This window comes from Heterobasidion irregulare (genome assembly GCF_000320585.1).
Source record: "Heterobasidion irregulare TC 32-1 unplaced genomic scaffold scaffold_06, whole genome shotgun sequence".
Taxonomy (NCBI): Eukaryota; Fungi; Basidiomycota; class Agaricomycetes; order Russulales; family Bondarzewiaceae; genus Heterobasidion; species Heterobasidion irregulare.
Genome location: NW_009258202.1, coordinates 337742 through 362338, shown reverse-complemented (window position 1 = coordinate 362338; position 24597 = coordinate 337742). Strand labels below are relative to the sequence as shown.

Below are 24597 nucleotides of genomic sequence, written 5' to 3'. Positions count from 1 at the left end.
TGAGTCGAGGAGAAGAAACAGCAATAGTATCTCCAAAGTCAGAGACGCAAGAACCGAAGGTATTTACAGGAAGAAGGACAAGTAGAGGGACCTACAACGAGGAACAGACTACTAAGACGCGTTGAGCGAACAATGAGAACGCGATCAGGTCACGTGTATATGGTTTATTGTGGGCCGAATCAGGCAGGTCTCCTTCCGCATCCGATCGTTGGCTAACCCAGCAATTTTGCGGATCGGCTACGTTTATTTGTATATTTTGACGGGTAAAGCCAAAGCGAACAAAGTCACCCCCCTCGCACTAGCTACAAACTAGACCCATGAATAAATATTAATCACAAGTTCTGGCCAGACGACAAGAAAGGTCTCGAATAATCCTGAAGGGCCGCAGGTAAAATGAAAACCTCGATACGTAGATCCACTAAGATGATGCAGAGTACACCCGTTGGGCGTTACCTCCAAACACATTATCGACGTCGGGTTGTTCGACACCAAGTTCCGCGAACGATTCGCGTGCGATCTCATACCAGTCACCCGCGTTAGATATCGCATGCGAAAATGGCGAAGGTGCTGAACCGAACAAGATGCGCTGGAAGCCAAAGGCTTCGACGGCAGGGCCCACTGTTGACAATGCCAATACGATGCGTTATTTATAGTCGCCTCGGGATGACGGAGAAATATGACGTACGATACATCTTGATTCTCCGTTTCCATTCCTTCTTCTCCTTCTCATTTGCGACGAGTTCTTTGCCTGCGGGTGGAGTCGGTGGGGTAGGTGCGTTCCAAGCGGGAGGCAAGAACTTGACGTAGAGGTTGGGGAACAAGGAAAGGGCGGCGATATGTGCTTGGTAGGTCTGGTATGTGGGGTGGGTCAACAGCTTGACTATGGGGAGCTCGAGGTCATGCGGCGGGGGGAGGATATTTGCTGAGATACTCATTATCAGCGAAGATCTTAATGAGACGAAAGACGAGTTGCGACTCACAGAGTATGATGGTGCCTCTGCCCTCGAGGCCATCTATCGCTCTCGTGAGGAGGTCTTCCAGTCCATCTAAGCCGCTATCACCACTAGCCTGCACATCAATATCAACGATCGACCCGGCTTTCAAGGCCGCATTTAAATTGGCGGCCGCCTGCTCGGAATGCTTGGTGAACGACGTTGAGAGACTGATGGGGTATTTTGCTGATGAGATGATCGGGGCTTGCGCATCTTCGAGGTCGAATTGAATAGCTGCAGACAGCACTGTGACGTCGGCTTCGGATGCTTGTGCCTCCAGTCTACACGCGTAATATATGATGTCAAGTGACATCCCGACTACTGGCAAACAGAATATTACGTACCCAGCTAGCTGGTCTTGGGTTATCTTGACCACGACACCGCCGATCCTCCCTTTCAGCGCGCCGCTTACTTCCTGTTTCCAATCGGCAAGCGAGCTCCCAACGCTCGCATCGACGACTCGGTCAGGATGCACGGTGCTCGGGCTTGGAGGCAGAGGGAAGCTTTCTGAGACACCAGAGTTGGGAGGACTGAACGCAGTCAACGGAAGCCGAGGGAGAGTCTTGTGTCCCTTGCGGCGCGCGCCAACACCTGGCGAAGGTGGCGTCGGAGGGATGGTTGGGTTGCTCATGATGGTGCAGATATGAAAGGGTGCTGTTCCTGTGCGCGATGGGGAGTAGCAGACGAGAGGCAGATCACTAGATTGTTGCGAGAGTCCCGCAAGAGCTTTAAGAGATCTGACATCTTGATGGAAGCGCTTTCCCACGCCCGACACTCGCTGCTATCAAATCGTTCTTCTATTTTCCCTTCTCGTCCTTCGTCACGAGCGCTCTCAACATCGGAGTCGTCTCAACGACCGTCGTATCCCTCTACGACCGACATTGGACATGTCAGGTCTCTAAGTGACACATTCGTTAGCATCTTCCGTTGCAAGGTCCATCGTTTCCTTACTTTCCTGCTTGCTTACTGTCATGATTCTGACAGCTCGTGTCGGCGCTACTTGCAGTAAGTATTCAATATTCTGCCAATCACTCCACGAGAATCTGTGGCACTCGTAAGCTGTGTTCATCGTGATCCGTGATTTGTACAGACAATTGGGGCGTATACGCTATTCATAGGTATAGTTCAATTGCGTAGATCACATTTTGATCACATCTCCGCATCACAAACACGGATCCAATACAATGACTCTGCGCTGTGCTGTGCTCACCAGCTCTGGATTCTTGCGGAACCACTTTGATGGATCAGGCAATCTCCAGTACGAGCACATCCCCATTACTCCTCTGGATTACTCAGTTCGCTGTCGCCACCATTTCTGACATCTATTCTTCGGAGACGGCCTTCCCTTTTCTGTGAAACAGACGCGGATTTTGCATCATACTTCTTACGGCTTGCGCTCTCGGTCGTTGATGACACTCGGGTCTTCGCAACCGTCGAAGAATATCTCGGTCTCCAGCGTCTTCTTGCCTTTCTGGGTGCTATCTTTGCTAAACCAGGTCTTCTCTTTTTCCCCATTCATCGTATTTAGGTTCAGGGTTAGTCAATGCTAATCGGGCTGGTTTGATAGCTGCACCATTGGTCAAATGAATTCCCATCGATCAGTACCACTCATGTTGGGCGTTACTCCGCTCCACAACCAGAGGATCCTTGATAGACCCGGCGTGTTATTGTTCATGATGACTACGGGTGCCAAGGCCTGCTCGTCGATGATGCGGATACATATGGCAAATATCAGAGGCAAGAGTCCGCACGTACATACGTTCCATGTCCTGCACGATCCAAAATTGTGGAGGGTCCATGCCCAATCCGAGTGCGTTATCTCCAAAACATAAATATGCATCTACAACCACCTCCAAGCAATCAACCTCGCCCTAGGATTCCTGGATTGGCTGTTACTGCACGCCGGAGCCATACTGGACGTGGCTTAGGCGACGGTATCCTGATAGATTCTTCGGTTGATTCTGCCCATTGTTGTATCCGCTCCTGTGCCTGCAATACAATTTCATCAGCCACTAACGCGCTTTATACACAAGGGCCCTTGCCCACCTCGTTTCTGTTCACAGACTCCTTCTCCTCTTCACGGTCTTCAAAGTATCTAGGCCGATCGTCAAAGGACCTTGCGCGGCCAGCCTCTTGATACCGATCGTGCACTTTGAGCGCATACCTCCTCTCCTCTCTCTTGCCTATCTCCCGGCCCTCTTCTATCCCGACCTTCCTCCCTTCCTCGAATCCTTCCATTCTCCCTGACTGCCATCCGTCGTACCGGCCTTCTTCCCAGCCCTCCTCCCGCCCGTCGTCGAATCGCCGAAACATTGCCATCCTCCTCCCCTCCTCCCGTCCCTCTTCTCGCGCCTGATTATCTCTCAGCGCAGACTGCCATCTCCGAGCTGCATCCCTGGCCTTTGCCGCCGCCTCGTCCGCCTCCTCTCTCTGTCGCTGCAACCTCACCATGTCCGCCGCAACCCTCCTCAGCTCCCTCTCTGCCGTTTCCAGCTGCATCTGGTAGCGCTTCGTCTCCTCCCTCGCCCTCGCCGCTTCGATCTCCGCGTGATGCAGCGCCTGCTCCGATGCCGCAGCCCGCGCATTCGTCTCCCGGGCCCGCACCTCTGCCATCGTGGCCCGCGACTCGGCCTGGTCGGCGCGGCGTGCCTCGTGTTCGAGCCGATCGCCGGTGATGCGCAACATGGCCTTCAGGTGGTGCACCTGCCGCTCCTCCTCTGCCAACACGATGCTGAGCATCGAGCTCGCAGAGTCCGACGTCCGCCGCCGCCCGCCGTCCTTGCCCTTCCTGGATCCCTCGCGATCGCGCGGGGGGCTCGTCGGTCGTCGATGGGACTCGCGTGACGACGACTTCGTCAAGGTGCGCAGCGCCTCGGGATCCTGCATCATCTCTGCGAGCGGGGTCGGCGTGGCCGCTGCTTCCCGGAGCTGGGCCATCAGGTCCATGCTATTGTCGCGCAAACCGAGAATGGGGACGCTGTCGGTCGGCGCGTGAGAGTCGTATTAGTTAGTTCAGTCCTGCCATCCGTTGACGTAGATAGATCAGTCGACGGGGATGGAATCACGCACTCTTCGTCGGAGACCTCCTCGACGGCTGCCCGTGGGGTGAGGATGGGGCTCATCGCGTCGCAGACGGCAGATGTGGGTATCGTGGGTGTGAGGTTTCCGGATGCGTATAGTTGAAGCAGTGGGAGATGCCGCGTATATAAATACTCTCCAAGGGCCTGCGAACATTGCGCACCGCTGTGCTACGCCCTGACCTACATAATGAGGATGCGAACAGCTCCAACGTGTGGTACACGTGTTGGGGACGATCTGGCTAAGAACACCAAAGTTCGTCTACTGCCGATTGGTCTTCGCACGGCCCTGCTTAACATCTCCTTTCAATTCGGCTGGTCAAGGAGCTAGCCTCAGATGTCGATCTGTTCAAGATGCCCTTGAACTCGCGTACTCCAGATTTTGTCTCCATTGCTCATGACTGTCAATTGTCTTGGGTTATCAAACGATCTCATTTGCATCTTGGTGGTTGCTTCGGTGGAGCCTAGGCCTGGCGAGGCCGTCTAGGAAACGGCAAAGCTGTGGCATTCATATCTGCAAGATGAACGTACAGACTTAGACCATGTCTTTCGAAAACAGCCTTGTGTCTACTCACCCTTCGATCAGTCTCTATTGACCCACTTCAAAGAATGCTGCGTCTTACAGTGCAGGGAGTCGTCACGATGGACACTCGCTCCGGAGCCTGGAGGCGGCTAGTCCCAAAAGCACTGTCGACGATTCTCCCTTGACTATCTGTATCTGACGAGGCAGCCTTCAAACAGCTCCACAAATCCTTGCCTCACCGGCTGTATCTTCTGTGTTGGTCAGCAAAGAAGATTGATATTCTTGCATGTTTTCGCATGTTTTCGCAGTTTTCCACTTCGTCGCCAAGCCTGCCAAGCCCCGCTTAGCCTGCTGAGCACTTCTATGACACTCAAGACCTCCATATACTTGCATCTTTGTCCATACCGCGTATTTACTTGGGCTGAACGTCCGACTTGGAATGAAGAGAACTCCACAGAGCCTCGTGGACGTCTCTGATTTCGCTCAACAAGTAGCTGGGCAGATCTCCACGTTATAGCATGCGACCTTGTAGATCCTCATGCTTATGGTCCTCATGCTTACGCCTTCAGGCTCACATGTTTCCTTCGGCTTGGCAACTCCATCGGCGACGTCTTTTTGCCAACTTTATCTATTCCAGTAGAAACTTTCTGCAGCACTTGGCCTACGTCGGACTTCCGAACATACGGTCGGCTTCTTAGACCCATGGGTCACTCAACAATCTACTTGACTTCGTCCGTGCAGCATATGGCGATCTACCGTTATCTCACCTCCCTCGCGGTGGTCCATCCTTGTCCATCTCTTGTCCACTATAAGCCCAACGTATAAATGGACGTGCTGGTTTACTTTCGTTCTCTCCAGTCCTCGTCGGCTCTCCTGCTCTTGTATTGCGTTGATCCGTCGCCGGCCCTGCTCGTGTCTCGCATTTCATCATGAGATCTTCCATCCTCCTCTCGCTTGTTGCGGCTTTGCTGCCTGCAGCACTTGGTGCTCCTATCTCCCACGATGAGTTGGTGACCAACTCTGCGCAGGGTCTTCGCCTACTCCAGTTGGGCGAAACTGTCGACCCCGTATGGAAAACCGAGGATGAGAAGCTCGAGCTCCTGCGTTCCGGGTCTCAGTTTGTATGTTCTCCTCATTCATTCCCAAGGATCTTAGTCTGAGAGTCCACAGATGGATATCACAGAGGTGTATGAGCGCAAGCAGGCGCTCGCAGCTAAGAAAGCTGCCTCCGGTAGTCATAAAGCCGCTGCTGCAACATGTATGTCCAAGACCATGCCGTTTTTTCTATAGCTTCACGCTCACTCCAATCGTAGATCCGTCGCCATCTCAACAGACTGCCGTGAAGCCTATCCTTTCCACGCTTTCCACTTCGAACATGGCGTCTACCTTGAGCTCTCTGACTGCCTTCAACAACCGGTACTACAAGAGCTCCACCGGTGCTCAGGCCAGCACCTACATCCTGAACCAAGTCAAGAGCGTCAGTCTCTCCCTCCATCGAGAAGGTGTGCCTGAATGCTGACTTCTCACGCAACCTGCAGATCATCGGCGGCCGCTCTGATATTTCCGCTGCCCTCTTTGCGCACAGCTGGACACAATCTTCCATCATCGCCAAAATCCAAGGCTCCAGCAACAACACAGCACCGATCGTCATCCTTGGTGCTCACATGGACTCCATCAACCTGAACTCGCCCACCTCCGGACGCGCTCCGGGTGCAGACGACGACGGCACCGGCACGGTCAACCTGATCGAGATCCTCCGCGCGCTTGTGGCAGCTGACTGGAAGCCCAAGACCCCGGTCGAGTTCCACTGGTACTCTGGAGAAGAAGGCGGCTTGTTGGGATCGCAGGACATCGCTAGCAGCTACGCAGACAAGGGTGTCAAGGTCAAGGCGATGATGCAGCTCGACATGACTGGCTAGTGAGTACTACTTTCCCAGCAGCGATGGTATTTTCGTCTGATGCACCATGCATAGTTTCAAGCCGGGTTCAAAGGAGGTGTTCGCACTGGAGGCCGACTACGTTGATTCTGGCTTGAATACGTTTGTCAAAGCGTTGGTCGGCGCCTACTCTTCGCTTTCCTGGGCCATGGACACTCCAGTACGTTCTTTTATCTCAACAATCGCTCGTGCTGCCATTGACATCGGGGTTTCCTTGTGCAGTGCGGATACGCTTGCTCAGATCACGCATCCTGGAACGAACAGGGATACCCCACCACGATGCCCTTCGAGGCCGTCACTGGCAACGACAACGACAACATCCATTCGACTGGTGATACTATCTCGGTCAGCGGGTTCTCCTGGAGTCATTCTCTCGAATTCGCAAAAGTCGCGCTGGCATACGTTTATGAATTGACAGCTTGACCTACTACGAAATATTTCTTGCTGTATTTATTTGGACGCAATGGAATGGATGGACGTATGCCGATTTACGGAAGAGTCAAAGGCTAGCATGGCCTTGATCGAAGCACCAGGATCGACATTCTATAGCCGTCTTCAGAGAGATGGACATTTGAAGGCTGCGACGGATCCCCGGCACCCTAATATCATGCTTGAGGATTTGTGCTCAGTGACTCTAGTGCTCTCACTTAGCAACCATTGTCAGTGAGAGTGGCATACTTGGAAAAACCCAACTTGAACCACGCCTCGGCCCGCTGCAACAGATATGAGGCAGTAAAACAGGATGGTATACCACCAGGGGTCTTCAGTGACGACGCTCACCACGACGCCGCGACCATGCACTCGAACGAACCTACACTTCAGAACGAGTTCTGAAACCGCGTAAATAGAGACATGCATATATGTGGACAAGGGCGTTATTACATGAGAGAGTGGCTACATGGTGGGCAGTCAGGGCATATGATACATGGATAGCCAGCATAGAAGACATAAGGATCAAAGGCCATAAACCCACTATCTCTGTACAGGGCGTAGAGATCAATCAGAGTCTGACATGTCTGAGTCTGACATGTCAGAGTCCGACATGCCAGAGTCCGACATGCCAGAGTCCGACATGCCAGAGTCCGACATGCCATAGTCCGACATGCCAGAATCTGACCTCTCAGTATGAAGCATCTCGTAATCTGACTCCAGCTCAGACTCAGTGAGATGTCGACAGCCCTCCGTTTCGTGCTGCGGCAGTCTCTTGAGTGCCGCATGTAGAATGTTGAGAAAATCGTCATGCGTAACATCACGCGCCTCAGGTCGAAGAGATGCGTTTGATGGCCTGCCATTACCTCGAGTGTCGAAAAGGTTCGCGAGCTTCTGTACGCAGACTTTCAACGGTTTGAAGTAAGGCTGGAACTGATTAAGGACTGAATCGAAGTGGTCAGGATGGATGCTGTTTTGCTTCTCTCTTCCGCTCGCCAGCCAGTCGCTCGGTTGATTCCACTTCTCCATGACCGCGTTAGGGGTGTTGACGCGACGTCCTGGGCCATTGTATGCCGTGCAGATCCAACAGATGACATAGAATAGTGACTCGAGGTCATGTTGCGCCTTGTGCGGAATCATGAATGCGTTTTCACGCAAGCGATCAACCGCCATGAACGGCAAGGTTCCCTATAGAGATCATATCAGGACAAACCTCGTGAATGAAGAATGAAGATAAGTACAGAGTGAACGAGATGACTTTCTCCTTCTCTGAATGCAAAATCAAAATCAATCAATAATCCCTTTCTGTGACCACGAGCATGTGTCTCATCATCCAAAAACATGATATTTTTTGGGCTGATATCACCGTGTATAATCTGCTTGTCGTTGTATAATTGGAAAAGCGCTGCATAGCCGATTTTAGACTCATCAAGGAAGCAATCGAAGCAAACTACGTACTCTTGACCACGTCAATGAAAGCACCAAGAAGCTCACACCGTGAAGCAAAGGTCGAAAGAGGTTCACCAAAATCCTTGAGCACCAGTCGACGATGAACGCGATTCTCCAATTCTTGATATCTCGGGAAATAATGGCGGTCTTTGGACGGCATCAAGGGAGAACGACGGGAATTTGTGCTGTCATCGACACCGTCGGCTTGAACGTTTTCGTCAGCTTCCCAGCGTGCGATTCCAGATATGTCGCCAGCATATTTAAGTATCTGAGCCTCCGATGTGGGTCGGCTCGTATCGACCCACACATCCTTCACGACATACCGTTCTCTACCTCGGGTGACAAGGAAGCACGTCGTCCCTCGTCCTCGTATATTGTGATCGCGAAAGAGGATGCGCAGGATAGTATAGTGCATTCCGTCCACGATTATGAACGGATCGTTGAGTGTAAGCGAGATGCTCGGGTCGTAGCCAATCTCGTCGTTATCTAAGAGGCTCAGACCTCCTAGAATGCGCAGGAATTTTTCGTCATCATAGTCGCGGGAGAATGTCCTGGATGAGATGAGACCTGCGCGATCAAAAAGGTGAAGACAAAAGTTGAGTCCATGGAAAGTGAGTCCGAGAACATAGCGCCGGTGAGCTTGATGGCGAAAAATAAGGTCAACGTCCTCGACGAGATTGGGCAGCCGATTTTGTCCGTCACGACAGATCTCGCCGACAGCGTCCACATCGCACCAGGATGGATTCTTGACATGACCGTTAAGTAGTACGAGATTGGGTGCCCTGTCACCTTTGGCTTCGGAAACCACGTTGATCTGGGTGGCCTCGCCTGCTAGCCACAACCGTTTGGCCGAGGTTTGCGAATATGTGACGAGGGCTGCCACTATATTGTTGAAAAAATTTGCCATACCAGATCCCTCCTCGTTGGATGGGCCAGGGCACCACTCGCCATTCCACCGAGGAGAGTCCCTGCGAGTCCTAAAGTACTCCGTGGCTTGATACGGGGAGAAAGGGAGTAGAAAGTCGGGGATGATCACCTCGGGAAGGGATGAAACCTTGTGTAGCATGCCATCAAGGAGGTCCTCTACGATGGTCGATTGCATATGCGAGGATGACGACGACGACGAAGGAGAAGGATGAGGTGAATATGATGAAAGAGAAGATGAATGTCTGGTAGCTGATCCCAAGTGGAACGACAAACTCCTTGTGTCGTTCAACGCTGGCGTGCGATAGATAATCAGATCAGCTCACTTCATTCAACACAAGTACCGCAGCTAAGGACTCACAAGCAGCATCTGGAGCGGTGAGCAGAGACATCGTAGTTCTTGAATTGAATCCGAAGACGCACGCATCGAGTATTTATAAGTTCTCTATAATGTGCCACGGAGTCGATCGACAAGCGGAGGACAAAAGACAAGGGCGGTGCTTTGGCCGTGGTCTACCAAAGTTGCCACAAAATGACCAGGACGCCCAAGCTGAGACAGGTCTCTGAATGGAAATGGAAACGTGGACATAAAATTAGAAAGGTGAGTTGGTGGGCAGCGCCTTCAAGTTTCATAGCGTCAAGAGCCGTGGGCCACATTCAATTGGACGCCATCTTGAACAAAGCAGAGATTGCTGAGTTGAACTCAGCGATCGAAAAGCCATTTTGAACGTGCTGAAAAGCGACACAGGTACGTCGAGTAGCGTAACTGTGGCTGGGTCAACGGCGATGAATTTGACAACTCGAGCTACGTAGAATCCCAAGGTAAGATTTTGAAAACGTATTTACTCATCCTCCTCCACATCACCGAACTCGAACATGCCTAATCGATCCCTTTTGGCACCTACTATTGACTCCTGGAGCTTCTTCATAACGGACGGGTACGAGCTGATGTATTTGCAGCCTTTACGATCGATCGTTGCAAGGCCTTCACGTACAAGGTCGGCATTGATGCATGCAAGAGGATCATCGGCCACTGCTGGGTCTGAGGGGTCGATCAATCGTAGATGTAGCAGGGATCCTTCTTTCTGATCGATGTTCGCAACGAGCTTGCGGCCCTCGCACAGTTGCCGAAAGCGGTCAATGGCCTCTTGGTGGTAGTCACTCTCTGGCCCTACCAGCTTGACGAAGCTGTTCGAAATAAACAATCAGACTCACTGATAACGAAGAGTCAGAGAGACCAGCGACCTAAGGCGTGCATCGTGTGCTTGACCGGGCAGAGAACGGAACCTGGGGTCTAAGGGACGAATGTTCTCGAATCCGATCGTGTCTTGATTGCCATAATCGATGAAGGTCACCTCAGCTTCGCGCTTGACAGGCGATGCGCGGCGAATCTTGGCGCGGTACCAAGAGCCGTCTGAGAATTTGGCAGACACAAGATCACCGCCTTTAGGCACAAAACCCGGTGCAGAAGGTGCCACTCGATGATGGATGGAGAAGTCGCGCATCAGCTGTTCCAGCGAAGCAATGCCTAAAAGCATATCTCTCAATAAGCTCAACGATTGGAAGAAAAACACTCGTACCTTCAGTGTTCAATATCTGAACAGAGAAGCTGAACCCGTTCTTTGTTCGCACATCGCTGACTATGACGTCCAAATACTCTGGTTTTAGTGCACCCGGCTGATCATCTGCAGGTATTTCCACAGCCTTCTCAGCTTCCTCGTCGTAGTCTGTCCAGATCTAATAAAGTGAGAGAATCAAGACAGATGTGGCATAACAGATGGTGGCAAACATACATTGCGTTTCTCTCTTTTTGCTTCTTCCTGGATATGACATAAGTGGGGTTCATGTTTAGAGCGTGTTGTTACACACCTCAGCTTCATAAAGTCGTCTCGACCATGACAGTGAGTCTGCAGAGAAAGAATGGACAGTCGCAAGACCCTCCCGTACAAGAGTCACAGCGACATTCTCCGTCTTATTCAGGTAAAGCGCGCCAATGAAGCCACCAGATTTGTCGACAGTGTCGACTTCGATTTCGACATCTCGTTGCATATATCGCCGTGTAGCGAACTCGGACGCCTCCGCCCCATATGGCTCGCTTTTTTCAGAGGCATTCCGGGCTGTACGAGGTGCACGTATGCCACCAAGAACTAATGTGAGCACTTGATTGTCCTTGGGCAAAAAGATTCTAAACAACACGGTGAATGGGAAGAAATCTAATAGGCGCTGAGGGAGAACTGACTTAAACCGTGATCCAGCAGCTACGTACTCGACAACTGCAGGTATTCTTCCTTGGCGCTTGAAACCGCTCACGAATTGCGTCGCACGATTACTTGCCTGGGTAGTGGTCAATATGATATTATGGTCAATCTGAGTTCCCGCGGGGAAAAGGAGGAGCACTGACCTCGGACAGGTTCAGTGGTTGTTTGGGGGGTGGTTGGTCCTTGCCTGAGTGAATACCTCGTGTTTCAGTGACTGCCCTGAGATCGACGTTTATTGGTATGGAACATTGCTCTGCATAGAAATAGCTTACGTTTGCTCAGCTGCCATGAGCTTGTCGTAGTCCGCTGAACGGTCCTCGTCATCGCGTTTGTGCCGGACCACGCTTGCGAGGCCCTTCTCGATAAGCTGCTCGGCTATATTGCTGATGCAAGTAAAGTAAGAACCTGTACAATGCTCGAAACAATGAAACTTACATGTTTTGGTTTCCGTAGCGAATAGTGGCACATTCCCGCTCCTCGAAATCGCCTTCACGTGGACGGATGAAATCAATATGTACCTTGACATGTTTGCCAATGAGCTTTTTACGCAGAAACTCGCGTGCCTCCTGAGCGTAATACGCCTGTTTGGCGTCAGAGATTCTGTCGAAACGATCAGCGCGATGTGAGGATAGAAGGGACCCCAAGCATACTTAGGCCCTCTAGTCGAACTGAGCTGCAGTCTGCGTTCCTTGCCACCGTCCTTCTCGGTGACAGAGATCTGATCTGCACTCCACACGCGAACAACGGTGGCGTCGAATGAGCGGGAAGCTCCATTCGCTACCGTTACTGACTTTCCGCTGGATGTTGCGGCTGGCGCATTTGCGTAAAGACACAACCGCTTCTCCTTCGCGGACTTCTCTGCGGCACGAAGTCGCTCCATGCCTCCAGTACTTGCGAGCATGCCGGCATGCCAATCTACCACACGAGCTAAACCTGCACCAACGAGATGTTCTGCGATATTGCCTGCGGGATGAAGTACTGTGACAAAAGTCATGAGGGATAGTTGAATAAGATATTGAGCCATGCTCACCATTTCCAATGAATATACTTGCCGGCGCGGGGGCACCTCCATTGGTGCCGGATTGAAACGGTGTTGCGGCAGCAGTTGGCAGCGACAATAGTTGCACTTTTACAGCACGTTGAAGAAGTCTCGACTCAGCGAAGAATTTGGCCTACAAGACGAGCGATCAATTACGCCAGTGCCTTAGTAATGTCTACAAGAAACACACGTAGCCGACAAGCGGTACTCACTTCTTCTCCCCACTGTTCAGAGGGCTCCCCTTGTTTCGAGGCGGCACGGGCACTGCGAACACCTGCAAGGGCGACATTGACAAACTGATGCTCGCCTTCTGGCATCATGAGACGGACGCGGAACGTTGTGCCATCTCGAACGGCCTCAACGATAGCTAAACCGATAACAGTGTTAACAGGATCGCACAAATACTAGATGATTAAGTATACCATCAAGCGGCTTCCCCTTCCATTCTGTGATGTATGATTGGGAGTCTAAAGGCATTGTGTGGATCACTTCACGCGCCTGTCAGGTTGCGGTCAGATGCATTCATAAATGATTCAAGTGAAGCCGGACCTTGGGACCATGTGGGTTCCAGATCCCACGGTTTGCCGCGTTCGCGTCAGCTTCAATGTCCCTCCGTTGACTGTCTTCCTCGGTAGGGTCTCGTTTGAGGTCCTTCAATTTGGCCCAACCATGCTTCAAGAGTTCATTAGAAACATCGAGGCCACCAATCTCCCCATTGCCTAGATCTCGAGGTACATCGTCGTTCGGGGGAAGTTGGTGATTAGATACGAATGTGATTTCTTTCCCTACAGCGAAGGCACGAAGGAATTCGCGGGCCTCAAATGCCCAAGGCTAGATAGATCTCGTGTTAGCTTCCAGAGGCAATGAGAAGAATGCGATTTAACCGAGAATCTGCCATCGGGGGATTAAGCTCAACATTAGTCCCCGATTGCCCGATTCTGGCGAAGCCGAGTCATCTCTTCATACGCGTAGGAGATATGAAGGGTCGATTTGAACCATGGAGCAAAAACATAGACCAGATATCCTGGACATGCCGATTTGGCCAGAAAAATACGACGACGGTTGATCTGACAGACCAGGGAAATATGAGCGCACCTCGTCTTCCCTGGATGCATTTCCCATGCGTGGTGACGTGACATCTGCCAGATGCAAGATTCTGCATGAAGCACGAAAAGTCCAGCAAAATCTTCAATTAGCGTACATAGCGCACGCACCTTTCCTTGGGAGGCTGACCCTGAGGACCGGGACGGCCACGGAGAATGAGAGAATCGCCAGAGATGACGCCTGAGGTTCAAATTCAAGTTCCTAGCATTTTATGACAGCACACAGACGCACTTTTCACGATCTGTATCAGGATATCAAAGCTCGTCAACATGAATATCAACAGATATAATTCGGGTATACATACAGCTTTCATGGACATGTCGAATACGATTCGAGGACTGCGGGAATATGCGTTTCGGAGAGAGACAGGAGAGGAACGCGGCACACGATGCCAGCAAGCAAGGAGAAGTGATGGACCGTGAGACCGTGTAGGCGCGCACGATGATGCAGTGTGGTTCGTGGGAATACCAGTGCTGGTCTACGGGACCGCATCACCTTTCCGCGGTCCTCATCGCCCTCCCTTTCGTTACAATCGGAAACCATGCCCTTCTACCAAATGCTATGTATTGCTGCCCATAACCCACAATACGTGAATCGTTTTCATGCATGAACTTCCTTTTTGGGGCGCTCAAAATTCTCGCAGGGTCATATAAAAGAGCTGGTCCGTCAGTCAGCGAAGCATGTCCTAGATCAAGGTGGTGTTGTTCGCGGACTCAAGTACTGGGGCACACAGACGTTACCACAGAGGATGCGGAGTCACAAATTCTATCATAATTACGGAGAGTGCGTGCTAGGTCTCGGCTTTCTATTCCTGCTTGCTTACCACCTTGACTTTCTTGTCGCCCATCGCAGCTATTGGACGATGCATTTTGACGCGTCCCCTGAGAGCCAAAAGGCTTTGCGTTCAGTTCTGAGGAAGGACCCGCGGGTCATCCGAGCGACTGTCCTCAAGATGGGGGAAAAGATTGAAGATGTCGCGACGAAGAAAGAGATGACAGCTAGGAATCTCACCACAGGTTATGACATATAGTCAACCTTCTCTCTGGGAAGTCACGCATGATTTCGTCTGCAATTCATCCCCACACAGTGTACACACTGTATGGCACCGGGTATATCTATATATAATGGCACGTACACATACAACACGTTCATCCCCCGCTCATTCACTACCCAAGCCCTTCAAGATCACATTGTGCCTCACCACTCCGTTGCCCATTCCTCCGGAAGACCCATCTAACAACCTTGTCCAATCCTGAAACAACTCTGATTGTGGAAGTATCCTCCCCTCTCTCCTTCCGTTCGCCAGCACCAATTGCCCCTGGCCGCCTCAGCAACAGTGGATGATACCCTGCGTACCATGAACTCCAATAATCACTGAAAATGCATGAGGACACATATCACGTACGACTTAGAGAATGACTCACTCATGTATGTCGTCGCCGACGTGTACTGCCTCCTGAGGTTTTACACCCCCGCGTACACACGCACACAAAAATATGGACATAGAGGGCTTGTTCAAGCATTCCTTATCGGCGGTTATGATGGGTGAAAACATATGTAGAACGCCGAGGTCTTCCAAGGCTAATACTGAGACATCGGCACCCAAATATGCAACGCCGCGGTGAACAAAGGTTTGAGAACACCACAATACTCCCTACTTACATATTCGTGAGTCGGCACCCGTCACCAACGCTGTTCGTACATTCATCTCCTTCAAAGCCTCAACTGCCTCCCGACAGGGCTGAAATCAATCACTTCTCGTCTATCGTCGCAAACAGGATGCAAAACTGTACGCACGCGTCTCCACCGTATCGTCAAATAGCTTGTACCCCTCTTTCGAGCTGAAGCGATGGATGAGCCGGGGTACGATCTCATCAAGGCTTTGAGAGACAGCTTGGGCATCCGCGCCTGCACCTATCGCGGTCCTACGAATGACCTCTTCCCACCATGCGGACACGCCCTTCCTGTACGCTGGTCTCTCAATTGAAACTTGTTTCAGAGCTAAAGGAGATGGTCACGCATCAGTGCCGACGCTTGCGTGGAGCATCTGGCTATATACCAAACTTGAATGAGCGAGTAATGGAGTCCGGGTCCAGCACTCCGAGGTACGGTGTGAATATTTCTGAGTATTGGACATGTATCGGGAGGCGAGGGGTGATGATGGTATGGAGTGCATCAAAAGAGACAAGGCGAATGATGCTCGGTGCTGTTGGCATAGTCCCAGTCAGTCGCAATCGCACCTCAAGCTGCGTTCAGACTGCGAAAGCGAGATCTTCAGCGTTCAATCCGACTTCACATAGGTACGACCAGGTCGGTCGGTAAGGCGCCAAGACAGATATGAACGGCCTGTTTATCCTACGGAGGTTGTTGACGATAGAGCTGGATTAAGCCCGGTGGAAAGCAAGAACAAGTCAACAAACGAAATCGTCGAGTTGACACGGCAGAGCGGCCCGTCCTGTCCGTCCGCCAACAACATCGCTTGCTTGAACACAGCGACCTTCTTCAGAATCTTCACCATTCAGCCAAACACGGTCTCGTCTACCTCAGGCCGTCTCGAGCCCTCTGACGGAAAGAAACTGTATATTGAAGTCCCACTGACACTATGTCTGAGTCCACCCAGGCATTCCGAGCTGTCGTACAGCAGGAAGAGGCTCGCCTCCAAAAAGAGTTTCCAACACCTGAAGATATCCCCACCTGTATGACCCTCTTCGATGAGTTTTTACGCTGTAACGGTGCGCCCTCGCCCCCTCTCAACTTCCACATCGTAAACTGACGCAGCACGGGGCACTGCGTAGTGGTCGGCTCGCAGTTCAAGTCGCTCTATAGGTATGGCGAGATGGCCAAGTGCACCCCCAAGATGGACGAATTCAAGTACTGCATGAGCATCAAGTCTCTGCATCCCGAGGAGAAGCGCGCCGAGTGGATACGACATCGTGCAGAGTATTGGGCGCGCAAGAGGTTGACTATGAGCAGCGAAAACGTGTGGGAAGTACGGACGTACGTCTTTCTTCCTTATTTTTCAGATAACTTTGCGGATATCTACTCCATAAACAAGATTATGCATTCTGAATGGTCTTACTGACTATGACATACCAATAGGGAGCCGCTACAAAATTACCCACCACCTCCGAATTTTACTGTCGTGGTGGATAGCTCGACAGCTATCCACTGACCCTGCCGATCTTTTTTATCGCATGCAGATATAATGTACGCGTAGCTCATTTTAATGCCGCAGTCGCGTTCGATCTCTTGGGCGAGTAGACCGTGGTCAATGGCAACTCCGTTTGATCTGCGTCATCTTACATCAGTCTCAGCTCTTCTGAAACATGCTCGCCGATGCCGATACTGTGTGGGTACTGAGTAGCTCCTGATAGTTTCGGCTTGCCATCGAATTCTCCGGTGCCCTTTCAGTCGAGATAACAAAATCATCTGGATTATCCATCATTGTGCAACGAGAGTGCCTCAATCTGTGGATCCGCAGGCGTAAAATGCAGGAATTTTTTAAGAATGATGCAAATTTGACGTTATGTTGATGCATCTGATCTTCTGACTGCCCATTCAAGGATGTTTCAAAGGAGTTTGCAGTACGTCCCGCGTGCCTTGGTGCCGAATTTAACTCTGTCATATCTGACGCAGACGTTCTCGAACAACTCACTGATACAGAACTCCCTCTTTACCGTCTTCTGTGGAGATGCTCCTGGAACTCATCGATGTCTTCGACTCGGGAGTAATCTTCGCGATTACACCGGGTCGTTGATCACTTTGCTGTAAAGTGATCATGGCAGCAGCGTTGCGACCGTGTTTCGCGCTGAAATTTCGACGGGCCCTGTCATTATCTATGACCTGTCAAGCATTATTGAAACCATATGCTTCTATGAGCATGAGCCGCTTGACAATATCTTGTCCCCGTGACATCATTTATTCATTATGTTCAGCATCTTCCGTAACTCAAAATCGTTCGCGACTTCCTTGTGTCATCCGATAGTGAAGCACTGACATGCTTTGAGAGGCCTTGTATTTTCCAAGTCACCTCTTGGCCTCATGAGCCTGCGGCATATGACGTTTTGGAGCACAAGAGCCTTCTGAAGCACAAGGGACAGAGATTCTACTCGGTTCTCCCATTTTCATGCCGCCATCACCCACCTTCCACGTCCGAAAATAAATGGGCCTCCACGCTCAGGGCTGACGTTCAAGAAGGTTTTAATTTCTCTTGTCACTACCGTTTAAGGTCGGCGTACAGCCCCTGAGGCTTAACAACTCAAGGCTTCGCATCCGTAGCCCACATGCTGCAGCGGAAGACGTACATCCGAGGCCTCTGGACTATGAGCGCGACATAGGAAGGCATCTATCCTGGTCGATGTATGCGCGGTGTTCGCTTGGAATTTGGTATCTCCAGCCTCTCCATCTAGGCAACGAGCATGCCGAGCTTTCACGCACTCTCACGCTCACGCTCCCGCCCCTCCTTCGTATCATCCCATAAATGCCATGATCTACTACCGCATCAGAATGCTGGCTTACAGCAAGCAGCTGTAAGCAGTTTGCGCAGACGGAGCCGCGATACGACACTCAGCTTCTGGCTGATAGGGCTCGCAGTTCCCCGGGGCAATTTCCTCGGATTGCGCGGACGGCCGGAACAATCATCTGTTTCATTCGCGTCTTTGCCGATACCTTTCGTCCTCCTACCATGTCCGCGTTATCAAATGGCGCATCTATGATCAGTGAGGCCTAGTGATGTTCCTATACATTTCCGTAAAGCCTGTAAGACACTGGAGGACACCTTGTTTCTATTAAAACCAACTCCATCTTCCCTGGATAGAGCGCGGGTTTTCAACGGCAGACGCCGCCCGCAAGGGTTCATAGCACTGCGCCTGAAGTGCACGAATGCAGACAGGGTGAGACACCCACCTAATCCCCCAAACGACACTTTTTTCATCTCTCGGATGTCTAGCAGACTACGTCGTCTCCCGGCTCATTATCCTACTTGATTAATTCAACATACGCGTTTTCAGGCCACCCAGTCCTCCCGATACGGACATGCGGCGCCACGAAAACGTTCGCACCTGTCTCGGTCTGTACACCGAACGCTTCTGGAGGTCTAGGCAGTCTGTGCCGAAATCTAGGCTTTGCACATCCCGGGGGAGGCAGTGAACTGTGGCGCTTTCTGCTGTACCAGGCCGTTCGACCGTGGAAAACGATGGAGTCTGGTGTGTGATTGGCTAGGTGCACCTTATCGCGTGGCGTTCGGCTGTGCTGGCTGACGCTGCACTAGCAGTCATCATCAAGCGTCAGTGGGCTGGGCTTCAGGGGAGCTGATTTCTATATACATCTTTCAGACGAGGCGCTCACAGTGCTCGATGCCAGGACTCGGCCTCATCTCTCTGTAGGCCCCCCGATAGATCTTGGGCGCGTTCATTCTATAGAATACCTGTGCTAGCCCCCATGTACATCGCCTTGTCTGCCCCATCCCACATGTGTGGGCCTAAGGCAGTAGGGCACAGCACCTTGCATACTCCTGTTCTTAGTCCTCAGACACACAAACGCTTGTGCACGCACGGCCTCGGGTTCTCGGCGGTTGACAGACCGTGTGGCACAAGAGCAATTGTGCCGCTTGATGGCGGGCACGACACGGTCGTCGCTGTCCGTCACCGTAAACCGATGTCAGTGCGTGCGCTTCCCTGTTTCGCGAAGTCTATACTTAGGTCTGAGCATTCTCATCGTGCATCACAGCGGTGAAGATCCGGCGCTGCATCGGGGTTACCATGAGCCTGAATGGGCTGCTGAGGCGAACGCCATACGTGGCGGACCAACGCGCTGCAATCGGACGTCCTATTCTTCTTCGTCCATATGTGACATGTCCGTGACACCTTTCTCTTCCTTGGGGAAACCGCATTCTGATCCCGACGTTTATCTCAAGATTCTTTATGCTTCGCTGATCAGTTTCGGACCCGTCCATCTCGAGGGCACGGTGGTTGCAAATTCCGTCGGTTTCGAACTTCATGATTCTTGACACCAGATACGGCGTCGGATCCTTCGGGCTGTCTTGCCATCTTGATGCGGTCCCCACGCATCGAAAGATCAGCGATCTTTTCGATGGCACCGGTCACACGCTGCATCCTGTGCCATTGCCTCGCTAGCGTTTGGTGTGATGCAGCACGGTTGCGTTGTCGCGGAGCAGGCGACCCTGTGCCTCCTAATCAATTCAATCACGCTCTCTGGATCCGATAACATCCTTTTGTGGTTACTCTCGAGAGGGGATCAGTGGGCGCTTGACAAGCAGGAAGGTCGTGACTACCTGCGCGTGCGTCACCCCGACAACTGTGGCTATATGGATCGCTCGAAGCACAAGCTGTTGCTTCAGTGGTTTCAGAGTGTGCGATCGTGAGCTCGTGGTGATGTCGCTCTCATGCAGGTACAGTAGCGACGTCGGAGATTTCGAGTACGAAGAAGGAAAGCGTGGGATCGGGATCGAGGTAGCACAATTGCCTCGATAGGGTGCACACTCTATGATAGCGATGAGCCTCCCAGGCATCTTCATCTTAATAGACTGGTATGATGGCTGTCCTGTGTCGCTCACATGCCCAAGATCAGCCGTCTGCCCCGGATCCATCTTTCATTTACACCGAGCTTCGCTTTGTGATCTCCGCAGAAGAGGCACACGCACTTCCGCAGCAATGAGGTACCTCGATGTGCAGGCGCTCGTGCCATCCAGTATATGGTATATAGTGTGGTATATGTAGAACACTCCACTGCGGCCCTGGGCCGCGATGGGGTGCTACGCTACAAAACAGTCTAAGCTTCGCTGTGTTGCGATACCACATTCATGACAGCGCGAACGGTGTGCGAGGTAGCCTTGTTCTTTGTTTGGGTTGTAGATACTGGGTGGCGCAAGTATGACGCGGGCCTAGAGCGATCAGTCCAAAGTAGAGCAAGTGCGGGACTGGGCGACCAAAGCGAGTTGACAGCAATGCGCCGAAGAACCTCCCAGAGTCCTATGGGGACTAAGGGAATGTCACGTGTCGGAGGTGTCCGGCGGGCGTAAATCAGAATGAGTAGCCGTACATGAGCGACGTGCGTGTTCGACGCTTCGGTGTTCTTTATCTCACAGAGCCTCGAGGCGAGGCTGAGGCTGGGACAGGGAGCCTTCGATGATGAAAAAATCCAGCTACAGGCGTACATTGATCGGAAGCCAGGTCCATTTGGTATTGGGGGTTCAAATAAGCGAGCTTGCGTGTATGCGAGATGGAGGGTCAATCGAGAGGTACCGCCGTCTCGAGTCGGATCGGTGACGGTTGTGGTATTAGACTCGTCATATGGATGCGGTTCGGAACATGACGTGGGTGCTTCTTTAGATGGATCACGGTGGATCAGAAATATCTTAGGAACACATCGACGCACGCCTAACGCACACATGGCGAGCATGCCTTCCGTCTCAAACGCCCTCTCACACTTTTGAGGGATGCCATGCTCTGGTCCGCATGTCAGATGCGAGGGTATCTCAGAGTCTGTCAAGTTTAGCTCCGCGGGCGGCCACCTGGAGATAAGTGGCATACATAATTATAGGCGGGAGCTGAGAAATGTAAACACAAAAGGCCCGGAAAATGAGCTGGGGCCGCGCAAAGTGAAACAAAAAAGAGGGTCGTTGGAAACAGGGACGACGTCACTGCTACGGTAAGTACGGACGCACGATGCCTTTGTCGATGCTGGGTAGCGTTCGTTCGTTCGTTCTTAGAAAGAATGTAAGTTCGCGGGTCCGGCAATTGCCGTCGGCGCCAACTATGCGGCCATTCCGTCATCCTGCATTTGCAAGCCAGTCAGTCGAAACACGCCCCCACCACACGAAGTACGCCCCTACCATGCCGCTAACTCCTCGAAGTGGTTCTGGAACAATCCAAGGACGCCTCAAGCTAGCGACCGTTTTGTAGGAGGCATCACATCGGGGATGCAGCATCGGAGACTTGAGGATGGACATAGATGAATATGGAGGGTGGGAGCGCGCGCGCAAAAAGGAAAGGAAAGGTACAAATCGGGCACGCGATCCCAAACGAATCCCATGGTGCACTGCCAGGTGCTCTTCTTTTCTGGGTTCGGGATTCGCAAAGGCGGAGATGGCCGGGCAGGTCCGTGACGTTTGGCCCCAAGGCGGATTGTGGGTACAATTGGCGAGCATTGCTTTCGAAGCCGCCGTCTCGCCCGCGAGCCATGCCGCAAATTGGCTCGGAGATCCTGGCGCTGGTTTTCCCCGCGGGCCTGAGGGGCCACGATGTGCACGCGACGCACAGCAGGAACCCGGGGGTGCGGGAGGAAGGGCTGACTCGATAGTCGCAGCTCCGGCGGTCCGGAGGTATATGTCGAGTCTGGAACGCGGGCGGCTGCGTGGGTGTTCTCATGCGGGGTACCCGAATTGGGGATGTGGAGGGCCTGGGGGAAGGATCGATAGATTGGATTCGATGGACGGTCGTGGACGCTGGCTGGAAGATCGCTCCGCTTGGACGCGACTCCGATTAGTCCGCAGGGAAGTGGGTGTGGACCGAAAGCGGACGCCCGTCCTGGCTCCGCGTCGTGGCGGCGGGGTCTGCACGGCGGGGGTCTGGTGGACTGGGCGGCCCACGGTGCACGCAGAGGCTGCTTTGGCCTGAGCGAGGCCGGCGGGATCAGGGGCGGAGTCTGTGCTGGCGTTCGCGTGGCCGGGGTGCCCTAACGCTGTGGTCTGCGACCGGGCGTCTGGGGCTGGGCGTCTTCCTTTTGCCGCGAGCTGCTGTCGCCGTGTCCTCATCGAGAGAAGCAGCGCCGTCCGCCCGTAGATGCTGATCCCAGGAATGGAATCCCTATAAATCTCCTGCTCCTCCGCCCCTCCTCGCGACCTCCTTCTCTTTCTTGTCCCTCCCTCGCCAGGCGCATACACCTGCCCCCCGCTCCGACCTCGCACTCGACGCCTCTGGCGACATGCATGCGTTTCGCAAGGTGAGCCGCTCTCCTCGGCAAGCTCGCAATCACACTACGACCGTGGCTGATCCGATCCACTTACATGGAACCATCAGCAGCACCCCGGCTACACGCCCGCGCTCCAGCGCATTCACTCATCGCCCTCGCTACCTAATTTGCGGTAACCAGCCCTTTTTTTTCTTGAGTGTCATTTCTGGTCACGGGCGCTCAATCTCAAATTTTCAGGTATCCTGCCCCCAGTCAATCCCATCCCGAGCCCCACACGCCACCCATCGCCTCCTCCCAACAGCGTCTCTTCCTCGGCTCACTCGATCTAGCCGCATCCAAAACGCCTGATCTCACCTGCCAATCCCGCTCCGGTCATAGCAGTGTCAACCACTCACCTCGCCGCCCACCGCTACCTCTCACACCCCCTCTCACGCCCTCTTCATCCCTCAACGAGTCACTGCATACCCCAACGGACGCGGACGCCTCCCCGACCATTGGTACTCGATGGTCCCGTCCACCCGCCATGTATCTCAAGGGCCACCATGACTGCCAGGGCTACGGCGAGCAGCATGGCGTCGTATCTTTGGATGACCCGCTCGGTCTGGAGCTTGATCTTACCCCGACCGAGCACAGTTTCACCGCCCTAGGGATTACAGACGATAGGTCGCCAGATGGAGATCTCACCTCTTTGTTTGATTCGTATCTTAATTGCGAAGCGCCGCCCAGCCGTTTTTTATTGGTAATTGTTCACCGTCCTACCATCTTGACCTTTGTTTGATCCTCCGTTGTGTCTCAGATCGGAGATGTCCCGCGGGGAACGTCTCACGACACTGTCAAGGCAGTCTTCAGTGTATACGGCGATTCTAAGGGCATTTGGGCTGGCAAGCTACAGAGCCACGGCATCGTCATGCTCGCGTTCTTTGATTTAAGACACTCTCAGAACGCGAAGCGGTCGTTGGATTCCCGGGACGTGCGCGTAGCGGTGGACCATGTTGAACAAGTGATCCGTATGAGGTCAAACTTTGTGTCGTTACCGCAGGTTGTGAAAGTGCGTATATGCGTGGTTGTTTGCAGCGCCTGCATTTCCCGCTAATGCTGCCCTTGTTCCTTCTTTGCTATGCTCCTTCGCGAACATCGTGACAGTTGACAGGTCACTTGGCAAGAGTGTTAGAGATAGAACGTGATGCTGGATTTTTCATAGGAATCAATGATCGCGTAACCGATCCATCAGCTGTACAATCTGTGCTTGCATCATTCGGCCAATTGCGCGCTTTTTCTAGGTATCATGATGGCCAGGTGAGGATCAGCCACCCGTTAACCTGTATATATAGTAATCACCTTTTTCTTTCTCACCGCCGCCGCCCCCATCGTTCCGCGGTCGACTGCATCCCAACAGTACTACGTGGAGTACTGTGATGTGCGCGAGACACTAGCAGCTCTTGAAGAATTGCAAAACAAGCCCATCACGCTCCACCGGCAGTTCGAGATACTCCACCCCTCTTCGATAAGCGACTGGAAGAGCCGGCCAGTTTCATCCTCCTCTCCCATGGGACCCTTGGCCTCTGACGGATGCGACTTCCCTTTTGTTCCATTCCCCACTACGTCCGTGACCACCCCCAGATTTCCTTCATCCGAGTTTGGGCCGGACCCGTCACTTCGCCAACGCCCACGGAGCGCAAGTGCCGGCGCTGGCGACGGCGTGAAAGCGCTCCGGCTGGAAGAAAGAGACCGTCGACGACTGGCCGATGACACAGGAGACCAGCCGCGAAGACGGTCGCATCCAGACGTCTTCGACATTGCTGGTATCACGCCTCCGCGACGCTACGTTGTGCCTCCCGATAGACCCCGGAGCGCAAGTTGTGAACCGCAGGAGAGCAATGATAGCGAGGCGCTCACTCATATCCCGTATGCGATACAACACCCGGCTACGCCTG

The 24597-nt window shown here is 52.7% G+C and overlaps 7 protein-coding genes across 7 annotated transcripts; 3 read left to right on the top strand and 4 right to left on the bottom strand.

Moving 5' to 3' along the window:
• Positions 1 to 418: 418 nt before the first annotated feature.
• Positions 419 to 4114, bottom strand: HETIRDRAFT_427468 (uncharacterized protein; the record flags this gene model as incomplete). The annotated part of the gene is made up of 11 exons (XM_009548819.1): positions 419 to 618; positions 686 to 922; positions 981 to 1273; positions 1337 to 1652; positions 1944 to 2100; positions 2203 to 2275; positions 2381 to 2495; positions 2752 to 2811; positions 2858 to 2981; positions 3039 to 3969; positions 4062 to 4114. The coding sequence occupies 11 exons, from the start codon at positions 4112 to 4114 to the stop codon at positions 419 to 421; spliced, it is 2559 nt and encodes an 852-aa protein (XP_009547114.1).
• Positions 4115 to 5521: 1407 nt separating this feature from the next.
• HETIRDRAFT_45549 (Metallo peptidase M28) lies at positions 5522 to 6952 on the top strand (the record flags this gene model as incomplete). The annotated part of the gene is made up of 6 exons (XM_009548632.1): positions 5522 to 5713; positions 5763 to 5850; positions 5906 to 6069; positions 6131 to 6510; positions 6566 to 6689; positions 6752 to 6952. 6 exons carry the CDS (start codon positions 5522 to 5524, stop codon positions 6950 to 6952), a joined length of 1149 nt encoding a protein of 382 aa, XP_009546927.1.
• A 573-nt stretch (positions 6953 to 7525) lies between these two features.
• On the bottom strand, positions 7526 to 9723 carry HETIRDRAFT_115727 (uncharacterized protein; the record flags this gene model as incomplete). Its single annotated transcript, XM_009548818.1, has 5 exons — positions 7526 to 8146; positions 8172 to 8227; positions 8271 to 8363; positions 8417 to 9625; positions 9693 to 9723. 5 exons carry the CDS (start codon positions 9721 to 9723, stop codon positions 7526 to 7528), a joined length of 2010 nt encoding a protein of 669 aa, XP_009547113.1.
• A 333-nt stretch (positions 9724 to 10056) lies between these two features.
• HETIRDRAFT_384869 (uncharacterized protein) lies at positions 10057 to 14125 on the bottom strand. The gene is made up of 18 exons (XM_009548817.1): positions 14037 to 14125; positions 13964 to 13973; positions 13843 to 13912; positions 13724 to 13784; positions 13178 to 13459; positions 13051 to 13126; positions 12841 to 12995; positions 12620 to 12761; positions 12240 to 12567; positions 12025 to 12189; positions 11862 to 11972; positions 11733 to 11808; positions 11571 to 11665; positions 11201 to 11516; positions 11125 to 11151; positions 10912 to 11068; positions 10577 to 10859; positions 10057 to 10519 (listed from the first exon to the last, which is right to left on the bottom strand). Exons 1-18 carry the CDS (start codon positions 14049 to 14051, stop codon positions 10174 to 10176), a joined length of 2715 nt encoding a protein of 904 aa, XP_009547112.1. The 5' UTR covers positions 14052 to 14125; the 3' UTR covers positions 10057 to 10173.
• A 148-nt stretch (positions 14126 to 14273) lies between these two features.
• HETIRDRAFT_243963 (uncharacterized protein) lies at positions 14274 to 14723 on the top strand (the record flags this gene model as incomplete). Its single annotated transcript, XM_009548816.1, has 3 exons — positions 14274 to 14321; positions 14376 to 14515; positions 14585 to 14723. Coding segments are annotated over 3 exons (327 nt in total), but the record flags the coding sequence as incomplete, so codon positions are not given.
• A 175-nt stretch (positions 14724 to 14898) lies between these two features.
• Positions 14899 to 15948, bottom strand: HETIRDRAFT_319426 (uncharacterized protein; the record flags this gene model as incomplete). Its single annotated transcript, XM_009548815.1, has 5 exons — positions 14899 to 15106; positions 15157 to 15319; positions 15395 to 15457; positions 15530 to 15733; positions 15792 to 15948. 5 exons carry the CDS (start codon positions 15946 to 15948, stop codon positions 14899 to 14901), a joined length of 795 nt encoding a protein of 264 aa, XP_009547110.1.
• Positions 15949 to 16334: 386 nt separating this feature from the next.
• Positions 16335 to 16904, top strand: HETIRDRAFT_115725 (uncharacterized protein; the record flags this gene model as incomplete). The annotated part of the gene is made up of 3 exons (XM_009548814.1): positions 16335 to 16464; positions 16528 to 16729; positions 16832 to 16904. The coding sequence occupies 3 exons, from the start codon at positions 16335 to 16337 to the stop codon at positions 16902 to 16904; spliced, it is 405 nt and encodes a 134-aa protein (XP_009547109.1).
• Between the last annotated feature and the right edge of the window lie 7693 nt (positions 16905 to 24597).